The sequence below is a fragment of the Falco biarmicus genome, chromosome 12 (assembly GCF_023638135.1).
Source record: "Falco biarmicus isolate bFalBia1 chromosome 12, bFalBia1.pri, whole genome shotgun sequence".
NCBI classification, from domain to species: Eukaryota; Metazoa; Chordata; class Aves; order Falconiformes; family Falconidae; genus Falco; species Falco biarmicus.
This window is the reverse complement of record NC_079299.1, coordinates 22,894,878-22,908,380: the sequence shown is the minus strand read 5'-3', so window position 1 is coordinate 22,908,380 and position 13,503 is coordinate 22,894,878. Positions and strand designations below refer to the sequence as shown.

The 13,503-nt window shown below is 43.0% G+C and overlaps 1 protein-coding gene across 2 annotated transcripts in view; it reads left to right on the top strand.

Moving 5' to 3' along the window:
- The window catches only part of VIT (vitrin), a 53,150-nt gene that overhangs the window by 17,297 nt on the left and 22,350 nt on the right, over nt 1-13,503 (top strand). The window contains exons 5-9 of one of the 2 annotated variants that reach the window (XM_056356963.1): nt 1,361-1,494; nt 5,566-5,643; nt 8,480-8,560; nt 10,367-10,573; nt 11,235-11,285. In XM_056356963.1, the coding sequence (XP_056212938.1) occupies nt 1,361-1,494; nt 5,566-5,643; nt 8,480-8,560; nt 10,367-10,573; nt 11,235-11,285 (551 nt within the window). The remainder of the gene's footprint in view (nt 1-1,360; nt 1,495-5,565; nt 5,644-8,479; nt 8,561-10,366; nt 10,574-11,234; nt 11,286-13,503) is intronic. The other variant, XM_056356964.1, reaches the window with a different exon arrangement.

Genomic DNA, 13,503 nt, shown 5'->3' with positions numbered 1-13,503 from the left:
ATTTTGCTGAGTTTTATTAGCCATGCAAAAACGTGCATAAAATTTTAATAGAGAATAGGCAGGATGCATTCAGCTGAAAATGCAGTAAGAGCTTATAAAGTCTAATGGATAATTTGACTTCATTTAGAGTCATTTGAGCTCCTGCAGTGCTTCCAGTTCTGCAAAATAGCTGGGGTCTTGTGTAAAGTTGAGTAGCTGAGGCTTTGGGACTTTATACCTTACCTCTGCACGGCGCAGCACACAGGTTGGCTGCCACCTCCTGGCTGCAGCTCTGCCTGCTCTGCCCCTGGCCGGGGAGATGACTGCCAGGTGACTGGCTTTCAAACAACAAATTCTCCCTTCAGATGCTAGTGCACAATGGAAACTGTTTGTCTCTGCACGCAGAGCTTGTCCCAAAGGGAAGCTGCAAAATACCGACAGAACTGCAATTTCCCCTGTAGCTCAAACGCTGGCTGCCTGCGTTGTTGCAGTGAGGGTTTCAGTTTTCCTTGTTTGCCAGCCAGCCGAGTTTGGCTTTGTGAGCTTAGGAGCTGCATTTCCACAGACAGTGAATTTCCTTTCCTTACAGTTATTTTACCGACAGCTTCTTGCAATCATCAGAGAAAGTTACAGCTCTAACATGTTCTTCACCATTACTCATTTTCCTGTACTGCCAGTCCTACCACCCCTCTAGAGCCAGGGTCGCTTCCTGGTTTGCCTGCTTCCTAACAATGCCGCAGCAGGCTGCATACACTGGAACTGCATAACTGATACCTCCATTTCTCCCGAGATACTTGTTACTTCATATGTCAAACTCCACTTAATGTACACATGAAGCCTGCCAGGTTTTCTACAGCTTCCAGCAATATTGTGTTCAGTTTACTCCAGGCTGAGGTCAGAACCAAGCTTAGTATTTTGCAGAAAACATATCCTGGAACCCAAAGAAAACAATTCTTTACAGAAGAAAAAGTCAAGCAACTGGGAGGTTTCCCTCAAATTTGTATTTCTGTCACATGGTTGGTCCAAAAACTCCTCTAAGTACCTCTCCCTGTATCTTCAGCCATTCAAACAAGCCTGCAGGAATTTTAACGAAGGCAGTAGCTTGTTCTTGTGTGCAACTAGGTCAACCTTAAACACAGGACCAGTAGATCAGTGGGAAGAGCAAACAGATGCCGACAGCACTTTGTAACAAATGGCTCTTCTCTATGTGGAAGAAGCACATATATTTCTTAGCAGCAGACTCAGTAGTAGAGTCACAGCTCCACCACAGCCCCTGGTTTAAAGGTAAAAGTGAATGTTTCATACCTCTTGCATTGTTGAACAATTTCAAAGTTGTTTTGGCAGAATTTCTTCTTTCAGACACCATGTTTTCCCCTTGCAGTGGTATAATCGACAATGCAGGCGGGAAGATCCTCGTCCAGAAAGTTGCCGGCCACTCCGGTTACCGCGGGAGCTTCTCCAACGGGGTCCGGTCCCTGTCACTGCCACGCTGGAGGGAGTCCTTCCTTGTGTCAGGTACCGTGGTGGAGCGCCAGAGCCGCCAGCCCACCCTGGCTCTCCCCACTGCCCAACCAGCCCGGCAGCAATGGGAGAGCGGAAAGCAGCCCTCTCTTTTTAAAGAGCTATGCTCAGTTCAGCCCAGTGTGGGTCTGAGCCCACTGCAGGAGGTGACAGGTGGTCTGGATTGACTCTCTGAGGGCACCTTAACTCCTGCTGTTGATGAGTAAAGTTTGAGCCTCAGTACTAACAGGGAGGTCTTCCTATTGCTCTTGGTTCTCCACCCTGGTAAGTAGTGCTGCTAAGGGAACTAACGGGCCCCATTGGCCATTTGAAGCATCCTCAGCCTGCATCCGAGCTCACATCTTCTGAAGCAATGTCTGACTTCTGTCAGCCCAACTCAAGCCACTTATAGCTGTATTTATGCAAGCCCTATATCAAGCAATTCAATTGTTGCATCCCAAGTATGTTATGAATTCTTCCCACCATTCTAAGCCAAAAAGTTTCGATATCTACTCAGTGCAGGGAAAGCCATCTTAAATTAATGCTCATTCCTTTTTTCTCCCCACAGTATATACAGCAGCTCACTTGCATTCAGTGACAATATTCACAGATTTTTTTAATTTCTTTTTAAATAGATTCCCTTTGCATCAGCTTCAGATTGTCTTACACCTACTTGCACTCATTCTACTTGTGTGAAAGGAGAGTCTAATTTACACTGCTTTACATACAATTTCTAAATCCAACTTCTTGGTGCATCCATACAGTAGGTCAGTTCTTGCTGGTCCACACTTTTGGAGGTTTAGGATAGGTACAACCAATAGACATTAGTTAACTATATCACTCCTGTAAAATTCAAAATCTCAAGCAACTGAACAGCCACTAAAAATAAAGAAACGTTCTTTTCATGTGAAAATTTGTGGACAGCAAAGGAGGTCTCAGAAACTGACCAAAACTAACTGTCATCTTCAGTTTGCATTAATATATTTGGATGGACTTTTTACAGCATTCTGCCATGGGTACACCACATTATGTGAAGGATTTATTTTGGATGAGTAGGAATTTCCTGGAATAGCCCAATTGCTACTTGTACTTGTTGTTGTTTTTCCCCCAACAACCAGCACATTGTAATTCTAGTACATAAATGGGAAATAAGGGGTTTTTACCTCAGCAGCTCTCAGTTGTTATCACATAAAACTGTAGGAATTTTTGATTTACAGTAGCAAATCTTTATTATTAATTAATGAGACATTATAAAAGACAGAGAAAGTTACAGGCACATGTAAAAGGAGATGATGAGAAACCTGGGTACGTGTATGATGAGATTTGTCCCTCATGCACTTAATTTTACACATGCTGAGTGCTCTCACTGATGTCAGTGGAACTACTTATTTTATAAACTAGCTCAAGAGTAAATCTAACATAATATATAACATGTATGCTATCATATTTAATCCATAAATAGGAAGTAAAGTGTCACTATACCTAATACAAATGGAATTTTAGAGAGAAATTTGCAAGACTAAAACCCCAGGAAGGTTGTGCTGTTCATCTCAGCAGCCTGAGGCTGAATGCAGACAGATCTCACTCTCAAAAAGAGATGAGTTGGGGTTTTTATTACAATTACGAGTCATAAAAAGAGCTGCATAAAGCATTCCCCAATAAAAATACAAAGTCACCTAAGGCATTAATTTCAGGACAGCTTTAGAGCTTGAACGGAGTCCCCTATTCTCCAGCCAAATTCCCTTTCACAGACCAGACCCGTACACAATACGGTACCCTAGAAACGTGCCTAGTTTATTCCTAGTTAGGATATTGTCACCAAGAGTTTGTGATGTTTAAATTGTGAATGAGCATCTGCATAAAAAAGCACAGAAGCAGAATCCTCAGGAGATGCATGCGATGAAGTGGCTGATTTAGGGGCAGTGGGGAAGGAGTTCTGTGCCGGGGGATTAAAGCAGCCAGCACACCAGGAGGTACGCAAACACGCTGGTATTCGCTTTCAAGCACCGAAATGCCTTGGCACTCAGTTGAATGACTCCATTCAGCCTAGTGGGAGTTTTGCAGTTAGTGGGTTAAGAAAATAGAGTCCTAAACCTTTGGGTTTGCTAGTCACAAACAAGCGTGACAGGGTGAGCAGCCGCCACCCCATAGCTTGTACTTCAATGGCCAGAAGCTGAGGTTTTCAGCCCACATGTAAATCCATTTTTAAGTATGTTAAGCAAACTCCAACCTAGAAGTAACTTTCTCCAGACAGTGAAAAAGACATATTACCATTGCTCCAGAGAGCAGGGCCACATTCAGGTCAGGCCTCAGACCTACCTCTTGGTCACATATGAGATGCAAAATGCTGCTGATCAAAACCTCCAGAGACCAGGAGCAGCCAGCTTCTCCACACCGGTTAATTTGCACAGCAGCAGGCTTCAGGTGTGCATTAGAGATCAGATTAGCACAGAAATATCCTAAATTAAGATCAGATTAATACACCGTTGCTGCATCCATGTACCAACCACTCAGACAATTTTGCCTCTGTTGGGGATAAAAAAATACATTTAGAAATAATCTGCAACCCCATAACATGTCCATCTTTCTACTACAATTGGCAGAAGAACTCCATAATCCTGCTTGGCTCCCAATCTCAGTTTTAGCTCAGGGGGAAGGTGATGTAAAAACCTGCTGCCCTTCTCTTAGGCCAGCTTCTGTGAGAGACCCAAGGGCAAGAAGGAAGCTCTTTCCAGCTTGTCCTTGCATGCAACCTTGCCAGCTCTGGTCTTTGGCCAATCTGTGCTGACTTCAGTGGAGCTGCTCTCAGTTTATACTACTATAAATGAGAAATGGGATAGATCCTTACATCAATGCCTTGTTAGTAACTCTAACTTCTTTATTTAGGGTTTTTTAATGGCATATGAAATTTCAGAGAGGAGTAAAACAAAGGAGATAGAGACATTAAAAGGGACAAAGGACAGTGCCTCTCCAGCTCTATGGCCATCCCTGCACATAGAGGACCAGTTTCTCCGGCATATACCCTTTGTGTGCCATCACAAACAGCCCCCAGTTGCCGGGAGCAGCTGTCTGTTGCAGCTAATTCTGTTCAGTGCTTTTGGTATCTGGATTAATCGCCCAGGATCACAACCGACATGCTCGCAGTGCCACATATACCTTCTTAAAGAGCCCACCTAGGGAATAAAGGAAAGCAAACCTAGCACCACCACCACAACAGGTTTTGCAGGAGGTGGAGGTAGATCTCACCTGAAGCGGTCCAGATGCATAACACAGAACAACATCTTGTAAAGACAGTCACCAGGGCCCAGAAGTCCTACATCCACCAACTCCTAGAGGCCAGAGCAGTCTTCCCTACACTGGGCTTCTCTGCAACACTTTTCATTCAGCGACATATGGCAATATAAAAACTGCCCCACAAAATGGAATTGCATGGCCACATGTACCAATAGAGATGGCATCTGCTGTAGCACTAAAAACATTTGTGGTTCAAATCGTAACTGGGAAACGTACCTCATTGTTTTAAGACAGGACCTTCATTTTAGATTTAAATATAGGTACCATATGTTCCCACACACAAGCACAGCCCACTTTCACTGTTATTACTGCAAAAGACTGTTGCCAGAAATGGCATCTTGCAAAAGTGAGGTCAGTGAAGAATGCTGCGTGCGTGATGAAATGAATCCCACATCAAACATACTTTCTAAGTCAACTGCATAGTCAGGCACTGGAAAAGGGTAGCCAGGGAAGCTGGGGATTTAAGTACAGGTTATGCAGATGTCCTTCAGAAATGGTCTCCTTATGCTTAACACCATTTGAGAGTAAAGAAATGAACTGACTGACTGCTTCAAATCCTTCCCAGGACTGTGTTTTCATGCTTTCTAACTTTTTTTAATAATGCTGGATTTAGGCATTGGTATTTTTAGAGGCATGGTTTTGAGATTCTGCCATCAGACAAAAGAAACCTTCAAGAAAATCAATTGGGCAGCAAGGAAGTGGAGTCTGATTCTGAACACATATGTTAGATGAGAATTTTATTGCAAGAAAACTTAGAATATTTTGTGATGCTTTCTAATGATTTTTTTTTAGAGGGCAAGCCAAGAAGAGGTGTGACATATCCATCAGCTCTTGAATATTCTTCTTCAAAAAGCACAGCTGTTAAATCAGGCAAGTAACAGTGACTGACTTTCCTTTACATCCGTTCACAACTATCTGTTGTAACTTCTTAGTTGTGTAATACAAAGATATAATTATTCAGTCAGCAGTTCACACATCCCTTAGTATCTCATGCATATCCCTTGTGGTATTTTTTTACATTAAGCATATGGAAATTATCCCAGACAATTTCTATTTTTTGGTCATACCAATTTTCACAGACTTCTGTTTCCAAGTTGTTTCCCCCTTGCTTTAAATCTGTTAGTACGATGTTGTACTGATTATGTGAAAGCATTTGAAGTTATACATGTCGACATTCTACTAATGTTACTCATGTTATCTGTTGGGATATTCAGTGTTGAGAATATAATAATAAATAGTAGTATGATCATAATGACACAGATAGCAATGCACAGCAGCTTTATCTAAGGATGATACAATAAGGAACTACTCTGTATAGCCATTTCGGTCAGCATCCTACTCTGTGAGACTCAACTCAGTTTAAATAATTCAGTTTTCAGAGGTTTTCCATCAAGTCTCACACCAGGTGGTAGTTGATATTCAAGTGCACATGAAGCGCCTCTGTCACTGAAATGACGCTTGTTTGTGCCCCCTGTAACAACTGCGTAATGTTCAGACTCTTCCTTGGGGGTGTGAATGAAAAAAAAATGAATGTCTTATACTGCTACACACTTGTCTAACACAGCTCTTTCGCTGATTGCTTAGCCTGAGCCTTCCTGAGCTTATCCGTAAAATGTGGTCTAACAAAATGTGCTGTATCTTCTCCCTGAACTCAACTGCCTGTCAGTGGGTGCATCCATCCAAGGCCACACAGAGGTTACTTGGAATCCTGCTCTTCTCCTGTATATTATTGTTTGGTCCTTGGAAGCAAGGTACAGAGCTTTCCTCATCTTTAGGCTTTTACTTGCACAAAGGCAAATTTAAATCTGAAAGCTGTAGTTTTTCAGACTGGATATACATCACTCAAAGCCATGCCTTTAGTTTGCAGTATCTCTGCATTTACAAATAGATACAGAATCATATATATCTTGACCAGGCACACAGAAATTGCTGACCCAGATATCATGTGCTGTTAAAAGGGAGGCAATACCTTAGAAATCTTGTTTACTAAAGCCACATCTCACCATTCCCAAATGTACCCACGCTTGAAGTATCAGCCCAAATGCCTCACACCGGACCAGGGACAATCACAGCCAAGGTAGAGCTCAACAGGCTGCAAGCAGCAATTTCTTCCACCAGTGCTAAAACCCACATTATGTGAGAATCGGTGTAGAAGTGGGGAGCATCATTAAGTCACAACTCAGTCACGCAAACAAAATACTGAGCCTGTTCCTGCAGCAAACCAAAGACACAAGTGGCTTCCTTCACTTTGTTCCTGAATCACTGTGAATTACAACTCTAGGACCTTAGCAACAAAGACTGTATTCATGCAGAGAAAACCCAGGAGGATCAAAGGAGCAAACAATAACTGTTACATCAAACGCAGTGCCTGAGGGATGCCACCGCCTTGCTTTGCCCAGCCCTGTCCCACACATAGCAAAGAGATCTGATGGTCACAGTCCATCTTCCCAAAGACGCACTTGACCCCCATCAGCCCTCCTTAGCCCTGCCACCTCAGCTGTACTCTGTTGGAAACAGCTTGTTCTTAAGATAAAACCCTCTGTAATATAGTGCTGGGGCCATCTTGTGACAGATGATTCCTACTCCTTTTTTAATTTTAAAAAAGCTACCTTTTTCTTCTCATTTAAATTATAGAGACCACATTGTGCACTTGGATACTTAAACTCATTGCCTGTAGGAAGTAAAGGCAGTCCTTCGAGGATTACACTCACTTTCTACCAGATTAGTGAAAAATGCTGCTTCACATCTGATCAGCTGTCAGAGATGCAGTTTTGGTCCTCATCGCTGGGACACTAGATATTCATAGTGCCTGACATTTCTTTAAATGCTGCTGGTGTTTACAGTGCTTCCCAAATGCTGGCCACAGCAAGAAAAACCTTCCCAAAATTGTTAACTATTCACAGCTGGTAAAACCAAGCAAAATATGTTGTTTTAAAAAAATCATACAAATTTTTAGGAAAGCATTAACCCTGGAGTAATTTCTCAAATAGGTCCACACTGCCAAAATAGCTAGAGAAGAGGAAAAAAAATGGAAGATCAAAATCCTCCAGTACTCATTCACACATAAAAGCAGGGGCAGATTCTGTTGCAGGGTAGCCGTAAATGCACTGTAATAAATGTTCCAAGTACTTTGACGACTTTGGGTCTTAGAAGAAAAAAAAAAAAGGACCAAAAAAACCCCCTCCCTTTTCCTCCTAAGCCAGTCCGTGGCATTCAGGATGTGGCCCCGTGATGATCTGACAAAGTCAGGCAAGAAAGAACTACATCTGAATGTGAATTAGCGACTGAAATATTGCATGTTAGCTGGTATTCCCCACACACCCTATACACACCATGACCCTGATTCTCAGGACACGCTGCTGCTCAGAGGAAAATTCAACAACATGATGCATTAATCTTATCAGTATTGATTTATTAGTGGTAAAACCTCTTATTTATTGCTTACTTCAGAAATTCTATTGACATTAGCAGGGCAGTAAAAATACCTAAATTTGGTACTAAAAACAGAGTGGGAGTATGCTTTATAGAGGCACCCAGCCATCGCTTTTTCCTCACTTGGTGAGAAAGCTCTGGTTAGGCTGACTGACCTACCTAATACCAGGTGAATAGGATGCCTTCCTCTGGGGAAGGATAATTTCTAAAAAAGGAGACTTTAAATTATTTTCTTCCAAAGCTGCCTTTCCTAATGTGCTTGATTTTTCTCAAGAGTCTAAAAAGCCAGAACAAGACCTAAAAGCTTTGAGGAGTGCAGATACCGCTAACGCACCAGAAAAAGCATCAGAACAAGGTATGGGTTGGGATCTCTGTGCTCTTTTATCCGTCCCAGTCTAAACTGCCTGCAGATACTTACGGGAGGCAGTTTGACACTGGTAGCACACAGCTTTACCTCCCCCATCCAGCCGCCTCTCTACAGCCTCTTTCCCACTAAACCAACCCCATTATGTGAGTGCCTGCAACAGTGCTTGAAGGGCATGTGCCAATTCAGAGAAGAAAGGGCAGCCTCATAGTTTAATTTCTGGCTGAGCTTTGGGTGAGCTCAGGTGTCATGAACTTCAAAGACCTGCATTACGGCTCTCGGCAATTTCCTATGCAGGGCATGTGCCGTGCAAACTCTTTGAAGATATTGTGAAGGAGATGGGCGCTCTGCCCACAGGAGCACTGGGAACGCTAGCTCTCAAAAGCCCTCCTCTTGTGTTAAAGGCTCCACCAGAAACCCAGTCAACATGTGCCAAGGCAACATCTTTTCTCTCCTCTTACTACGCTGCTTCCTTGGGGTTTCTCCTAATGCTGTTAGCTCCCAGCAAGGAAGCTCTGCTCTTTGCAGCCTAGGGTATAAAGCTGGCCGATGTGCCTGCTCCCCGTTCCAGCAGCACCACATTGCAGGGGAAGACTCACTGTGCCCTCTGCCTCCTTTCTTTTAGTGCAGCAGCGTGGAGCAGGGCACCGCTCAACCCAGAGCGAGCCATTCATACTGATTTTTTTCAGCTGAGCTGTTTTGTTTTTCTTCTGAGCTCTCTTTCAGCATTATCCCATTAAAACTGTCTGAGATCTGACTTCTTCACTGCCTAGCATTAGGTGGTAATTAATCCACCAGACAGTTTCATGATGATGCTTTCCAAAAGGAAAACATCCAGCAACAAAACACAAGCCTGTGTTGTGCAGCAGTGAATAGACCATTCCCTTTCGGTGTACACAGTGTGTCAGGCCATCCCTAGGGCTGTGGTCAGGGAGGAGAGGAACAAGACTGAGGCGAACATGGAGTATGTTTTAGAGCAGTGTTTTGTAGATAGATGGAGAAAATGACGGTGAAGTACCTTTTTTGAGACGATGACTTGAAAGAACTGCAAGCATGTTAACGATTTTGTATAAGGATATTTAGATGCAAATTTGCAACTAGAATTGTCTCTGTTCTCACAACAGATGATATATTTTAAAAGTAGAAGCAACTGTGAGATGAGTCAAAGTTAGATGAAAAAAGTACCTCCCAGGTGGTGCTCTCCCCAGGTTCCCTCAGCCAAAGCCAGGGCTCTGACCCTACCTGCACTCCCTTCTCTGGCTCTGGCCAGCTCCCTGAATCACATTTACCTAAAAGTTGTCTTTCTGCCAAAAGCATTTCAGTGCTGTGGTGGGCAATGCATGTTTTATTCTGGTCTGTGACTCAGAATGATCATCTTTTATTACCAGATGTCAGTCAATTTCTGTTTATATGGGCTTTCTAGCTACTTAATTACACTGAGAAAAGATGATGGCAAAACAGAAACTGCAACTGGCTGGTTGAACCATGTCTCAGAGGTCTGAGACATCTGTCAGGTTGATAGGTGTTCCTGGCCAAAGCAGAAAAGTCTAGGGGAATCACTAAGGCTGCAACAGGCTGCTGCAAGCACCCTCCGGAGAGCTAATACTGTGTCACACAGGCACCTGTGCTACACAGCCACACAGCAACGAAGGCACTAATGGCTCCACAGATGAGGATGCTTGCAGACATCCTGAGAACATCAGTGTCCGGGCAGCCTTAAACACTGAGCACTGTTAATGATGTGCTTCCGTGTGGGTCACACACCCAGCTGCAGTGATCATGTCAATGTTCCTACAGGGGACACAGTCCGCAAAGAGTATCAGACATCTCCAGCACCGACACCAGCTACACAAATGGCCACCACAACCCCAACCCCAACAACCACGACGACAGACCCTTCCACCACAACGCCAAAGCCAACCACAACACCTACAACAACCAGAACCACAACAGTTGCTTCTGCAGCGAAGACTAGACCTGGACTGCACAGGGTCAGAGATATAGGTCAGTAACATGTATGTCTGCATTGCTTTCCTCCCGACCTACAGCCTTCATAAAACGTAAGGAGCAAGACATGCAGCTGAATATACCATGATTTAATGGATTGTGAAATTCAGCAGTTCAGTGTAGAAATATTTGGAGTGGATTAAAAAATTGATTCTAGCAGACGGGCTGGAGTTAGAGTTGTGCCTTCAAGACACATAAAAAATTAGTGTATCTCACAAACACAAACATGTGAAGATTTTCCGAGATGAGAGTTCATCTGCAGTGAAACTATGGCTGGTCTTTATCTTTATATATAATATACTGGCATATAAATTGATTCATGTGGGAGTAAAAGCTCTCCAACCCTAAATGCTGTCACGATTTTCAGGTATAAGAATCCACAAATAGTTCTTTGATCCACATGTCTGGACTGAGAGTTCAACAAATAGGACAAGAGGCATTGCATTTTAGAATTAATTTTTTGATAACTTTCAATAAGTGAAAGTTGTAACATATTTTTTTGTAATGGCTTTGGGATTTTAAAGATTAAACACTGAAGGAGTTCTTACAATTTTTGAACACCTGGATTTTTTTAATCTTTCCTTCTCCATTTACTCTTATTCATTAACATTGGGGGTTTTTGGTTCAATAGCTGAAAATTAAAATCTCTTATTTTTAGGTTCTAGCAGTATCCACCCAGCATACTCATCTGTGGTAGCTGCAGCATCAAGTAAGTATGGTGAAGTAAGTATGCCACAAGGCACACAGTACAGTGTATTTTAAGGCAGAAATGATTCAATAACCTTTCAAGCCTCAGCAAACTCCATGACTGAATCCAAATCTGGATTTAAACTGAAAAACAGATGCCTGGCCTGAATGTCAGAGATGTTGATCACCCACAGCTCCAGGGAAACCTTTCTAGTGAATATATCTGCGCATTTCAGCCTTGATAAATGCTGGGTTTCACAACACTTGAGACAAAGCTTGTGCTGTTTGAATCATGTTTTCCTATTGCTTCCTTCTGTCTTATGCTCTCCAAGGGAGATTTGTTGTAAGACAAATGATGCAGAGGGCTGTACTGCCATTTAAGCTTAGTGATGAGAGCTCTGAAATGCCGACTTACATTAAACAAATGCTTTTCCAAAAACCTCAGGCTGTGGTTCTGAGCCTGGCATAAGTGTGATGTTATTCCTGGCATGCCACTCGTGTTATTGCCAGCAGAGTGGTAACAGCTCAGAGCTCTGCATCTCAGTCCAGAAGCTCACTCCCGTTCCAGCCCACAGCCTGCAATGCAAGTATTTAGAGGTGTTCTCCTCTACAATGTGTAATTGCTTAGCCGTGTGGTCAAGTAAAAGAGAATATTTTCAAATGTTTGCAAGTTTCTGGCCATGGGGATATGACTGCTTTTGAGTGAAAAGGGAGCCGGGCCTTCATTAGTTTTTATGCTCTGTTGCTATTTCTGAGCTCACCTTTGTTCTCACATACAGAACTGCAGCTGTCCCTGTTGCCAAATAATTCAGAGCCAAGCACATGGCAAGGCAGGTATTTTTTGGGCAACTCAGGTCTTGAAGGAAAGCATCATTAAGTCATATTTAGCCATGAGCCCAGAATAAGGGCAACAGCTGGAAGGGTTAATATTACTGAGTCAGAAGTGCAGGGTTTACAGGGCGCATAATGGCAGGACCTACAGAAGTGCCAACACAATTCAAAGGGGTTTAAATTCAGTGGGAATCTGCATCATTTGGTACCTAATGTGCCTGTAAACCTGGCCCTGCTTGTTGCTTTCTTTTCTATTTCCTATTCCCACAGGCTGAGCACAGAAGATGACATTATCTTCTTTACTAGCAATTAGAAAACCCTCAAAAGGTTCCCTAGTCAGTGAGATGCATGTGGAGGGTAAAGTTCTGGCAACACTGAAATCAGTGGGAAGGTTGTATTTGTCTTTCATAAGACAAAACATTTAGCCAAAAAAAAAGGGTGGGTGTGTGTAAAAATACAAAAAGCACTCACTTTTTCAAGGCTTTCAGCAGTCACTTCATTGCAATTTGGATCCATCTTTCTTCAGAATTTTCTTTACTGATGTTCTAAACATAAATTAACTCTCAAAACATTAAAGTCATCAGACTTAGGAACAGGTTATTGTGAGCTGAGCGGGTGGTGGAGAACTACTTCTGATTTCATGGACTTCATTTCTAGGACCATGTCCAAGATGTCTGTACTTAGTATCTGGCTTCCTGAATTCTCTTGATGTCTTCTTGATTCTGAAAGAGAAGAACTAGCTAAAAACCCCACAGAAAGTACAAATACAGTTTTGAAGCAATGACCATACACAAAGCAGTTTATCAGTTTGTCTCAGGAGCCTTTAAGACTGCCTCCAATTACTCAGGCCAGAGTTTCTGATGATGCCGTTGGTCTTAACCAGAGTTCGGCTTGACTGGACAAAACCAAACGTTCTCCCATCCGTCCTGGCTCACAGGGACTCACAGATCCACCTCTCACAAGGCATTGGTAGTCTGCCTGCAAAAGACACCTCAAAAGTAAATAGCTTTGAAATAGAGCACAGTCAGAATGAGCACAGCCATGGCTCCTGTTAGCTCAGACTTTTCCATTTCCAGCCACCGGTACTGGCAAATGTTCCCAGCAGCAAAAGAAAAGCAGGACTTGCAGATTAGGGCATTACAGCTGGGGCAAAACTCCTCTGTCCTAGCTCTTGATGTTCTTCCCCCTTTATCTTCTGTTTGTCAAAGACACGGAAACAGAAAAAATCTGCTCCATCGCAGAACTCCTGCTTTAAAGACTTGACGTGGCAAAACTGCTTAATGAAACCCCCCTGATGCAACAAGCATGACATTTGACAGTTACTCCTATGCCCTACTAGCAAGTGCAGCACTTCACCAGTTCAGTGTGCGGTGAAGGACAGTCCTGAGGGGGAAGCGGCAATGGCAACA